The following is a 3991-nucleotide window of genomic DNA, read 5'->3' on the forward strand; positions in this document are numbered from 1 at the left end:
GCAGCGCCAGCGACACCGTCATCGAGGTCAACCTGCGCTACCCCGGCGACCGCGACCGCAACCTGGTATCCGCTCCTCGCTCCTCGCTCGCACACCTCGATCACCTCACTCACCACACATTACATTCATTATTACATCACTTACAATTCTAATACTATTGCTGTTACTATTACACTCGTATGAATGTAGTATTAAATCAGTAATATGACCCATGTGTTTTGCGCAGACGCATGGTCACAAGTGGGAGATATTCGTGAACCCGGTGGGCGTGGACGCGGCGGTGAAGGTGACCAACACGCGCTGCGTGGCCGGCGGCTACAGGTGGAACCCCTACTTCACGCAGCTCGCAGACCCGCTCAATGTCAGTGTCACATGGACCATCGTATTTGATATACTGACGTCGTCTTAATATTCTACATGTTGGTTCTTCAGCACGAGTTGTACGAGGCGGAGTGCGGCGCGGACAACCCGCTGCGCTGCGACGTGGGCGACCTCACCGCGCGCCTCGGCACTCTCAGTAACTTTACACTGCAACTATTATACACATGACAGATATTATTTCGATCACATTGCAAGGAATAGTAAGATATATTTTCCTTCAGCGATAGGAGGCGAGCGGCAGATGTTCATGGACAGCAACTTCCCGCTGGAGGGTGCGGTGTCGGCGATGGGGCGCTCGTTGGTGGTGTTCGGCGCGGGCCGCAGCGGGGAGCGCTTCGCCTGCGCCAACATACAGCCCGACAAGGACATCATCAAATACGTGAACATCATGAAGCCGCCGAGATTCGTGCTGTACGTATATTATTCAATAAAACAAGAAAAAAAACCCGCTGCTAATTTGTTCTGTGGTGTTAGACGTAAAGATCAATGTGGTTTAGGTAGACCTTCTCAAATAATGATCTGGTACCCAAGATGATTTCTGGGTTTGAACTGGATGAGGGTAGCGAGGATATCAGGGTATATCTACTTCAACTGTCGATGTATCCTTGAGAGTAAATGTCAGTGACATGTGTTGGTGCGCAGCGGCGCGTTCCTGGAGGAGATGCGCGCGGTGATGGGGGTGCCGACGTGGATGGTGGGGGTGGACGCGCGGCGCACGCGCGAGCTGCACCACGGCGCCTGCGTGCAGGTGCTGCTGCACTTCACCGGCCCCGACGCCAACAGGCTGGAGCTCGACTTCACCAGGTACACACTGCTCACTGCTCACTGCTCTAAACTAGTTAAACGCATAAACAGCTCAAGTAATGTATACTCATATTTTAAAGACTAATGATTTTTATTTTTGTATGTATTAAAATAGCACATAATATTTTTTTACGATTAAAAAGCTATGGTATCAGTGAGTAAGTAGGCTACATTTTTTATTGTTTTTTTTTTTTAACTTTACGCGAAAGAAGTCGCGAGAAACGCTTAGTCATCTATAAGAGGACTGTGTGTTATAAAAATTAAAGTTTGCTGCCGGGATGTTGTATAAAACACGTTATATATAATACAAGTCTTTATTCAGACAAAAGATAAACAATTCGAACATAATTCAATATAATTCTAAACATTTATTGTCCGTGTGCAATTTGAAAAAAGCCTCCTCCATTTTGGACCATAAGTTTCTATCCTTCGCAGTTCTTGAGTAGGCGCTGCCTGCTGCCGCTTTGATCACATCAATATACTCAATATACTCGATGGGTCGATGTGATCACATAGTTCTAAGTAATTTAATATGTACATATTGTGGTGTCGTGTCAGACTGCTGGCGTCGGGGCGGCTGGACTCGCCCAGCATCTTCATTCCGGGCTACGTGAACAGCAAGCGCAAGCGCACCACCTCGCACCGCCACTGCGGCGTCACCGACCCCAATGAGAGGAAGAGTTAGTACATATTATTATACTAAAACAATATTGCGTTTGAATGTTTGAAAAATCGAAAGCGATAAGTTCTTGAAAATCATATTTTTAAAACTATGGAAAATATCATTTAGCGCCATCTATTGACAAATATGTAAACTATGATCATCGCCAGCAAATCATCTGTGCTAGGTCTAGGCGTGGGGTGAGGTGGGGGGGGGGGGGGTTTGAAATAAAATGAGCTTGTTTGTAGATTTTTATTTGTTTTTTCTTTATAATAATAAAAGGTACAGGCGGGGTTTCACCTTAAAAGCTACAATCGTTTAACTTTTGAAACGAGCCGTGGAACAAAAATCAATACAACGTAGAATATAAATATGTATGAATTAAAATAAGTCGGTATGTGATACACGGCTAGTTGCTTTTATTGTTATCCCTTCGTTTGCACTCACTGCTATTTAATTAGTCATTTGTGGGATGACAGAGTTTGTGTCGTTGCAATGAACAGGGCAATTTTGTGTTGAAGTAGAACACAGCGGATTCCCGCGATTGTACGTCCATTCAACGACAAATTAACTACCTCATTTCATCATAATAATGTTAATTAGAAAAGTACGGAGAAAGGGACAATGACTATAGATTTTGTCCTCCGGATCACTCGATAGGCGAAATGAGGAAATACTTCCACATGTCTTTAGTGTTGTATTTCACCAGCCGTGTGTCGTGTGCGACAATCGTACAACAACATTCTCTATAATCTGCTAATGTTATTATTTTTTTCATTCCAGAAAGTTCTTTCTTCTCATCGCGGCAGAGTGCGCTGCGAGCGGCGGCGCGCCCCGCGCTCGCCATCTCTATGGCTCTAATCATTAGGCAATTTATGTGATTTATAAATTAAAGTTATTGTAAAAATGTTATTTAAGTTGTACAATAAATTATCATTTTGTAACTTGTTGTTTCATTTTAATTAAGTACATTTAACACGAATCTTTTTCACAAAGCTAAGTGAAATTTTAAAGGTTTTTTACTGTGAGCTACATAACTAGCTATAGCTATGTAATCCTATACTAAACAGTACAGTGAAAATTTAAGTAAATAGGATAGGCATAAAAACGAACGGGCCAACAGAGTACGCAACAAGTGTCTTTCTCCAGAGCCGAATTCGTAAGAACATTGCTATATTAGCGTTTTTCACCAGTCGTTGGGGCGTGGGCTGTGAGCTGTGGGCGACATGAGAACAAAGGGAAATGTTCTCGAACGTTCCCCAGCCGGGGAACATCCGTCGATATTGATTAATGCCAGCCACCGCCCGGCTGCCGAGCGTGGGATGCAACTCAAAATAAAAATACGAATCTAGGACATGCAACCTGCGCATTTGGGACCTAGGCGTAACCTGGGTCTAGAAAATTAAGATACCATCGTTTAAAGATAAACTCTATGACTGAGTGCTTAAGATAGATTATTAGTTGTGTTTTGAAAATAATCAATAATGTCACCAACGCATGCGCTGAACCGAACCAATGTAGGGTTTATAAGGGGCTCGGGGCACCCCAGCTCTCAGTCGTCGGAGTCATGCAAGTGGGGGCGGCAGCGTTCCTAGTGGCATGGCTGGTGGGGCTGTGCCAAGGGAACTTGGAGGGTCCGTTCCTGTTCTTCGGGCCCCGGACACTGGAGAAGTACAGGCGGACGGCGCTGCGGGCCCTGGAGCAGGATGACCTGATGCGGATCTACGGCGAGCAGCCGGCCATCGTGGTGTTCAACAACCAGGATGCTGTGCCGCTCTCCAGCGGGTACTTCCCCCGGCTGAGGAAGATGCTGGAGCGGCTGACCGTCATCGCGTTGCCGCAGGACTTCCTTGACGTGCACCCTGACTACGTCAGCAATGAGACTCAGGTAGGTGTACTTTACACAATTGTCACAATCAGTTGAGTCTACTTATATAACTTTTGCAATGTTAAAAAATCTAAGATTGAGAATACAGTCTCACATGCTCAGATAAATGCTTCAACTATTACCGAAAGTAAAAAAAAATGACGTCTTGACACTTTGATTTGTTGCTATTTTTACCTTTCATCCCTTTCTTAAAGGCCACCAAGGTAACAGATATTGATTAGACTTTTTGCGTATCAAAAAGTCAGAGGGCGGGGGGG

At 45.0% G+C, this 3991-nt stretch overlaps 1 protein-coding gene across 1 annotated transcript in view; it reads left to right on the forward strand.

Moving 5' to 3' along the window:
- Positions 1-3991, forward strand: part of LOC106110622 — a 12653-nt gene that overhangs the window by 5321 nt on the left and 3341 nt on the right. The window contains exons 6-12 of the mRNA XM_013292505.1: positions 5-65; positions 227-361; positions 433-517; positions 603-792; positions 1024-1185; positions 1744-1865; positions 3469-3734. Coding sequence (XP_013147959.1) covers positions 5-65; positions 227-361; positions 433-517; positions 603-792; positions 1024-1185; positions 1744-1865; positions 3469-3734 — 1021 coding nt within the window. The remainder of the gene's footprint in view (positions 1-4; positions 66-226; positions 362-432; positions 518-602; positions 793-1023; positions 1186-1743; positions 1866-3468; positions 3735-3991) is intronic.

The sequence above is a fragment of the Papilio polytes genome, unplaced genomic scaffold (assembly GCF_000836215.1).
Source record: "Papilio polytes unplaced genomic scaffold, Ppol_1.0 DF824213.1, whole genome shotgun sequence".
NCBI lineage: Eukaryota > Metazoa > Arthropoda > Insecta > Lepidoptera > Papilionidae > Papilio > Papilio polytes.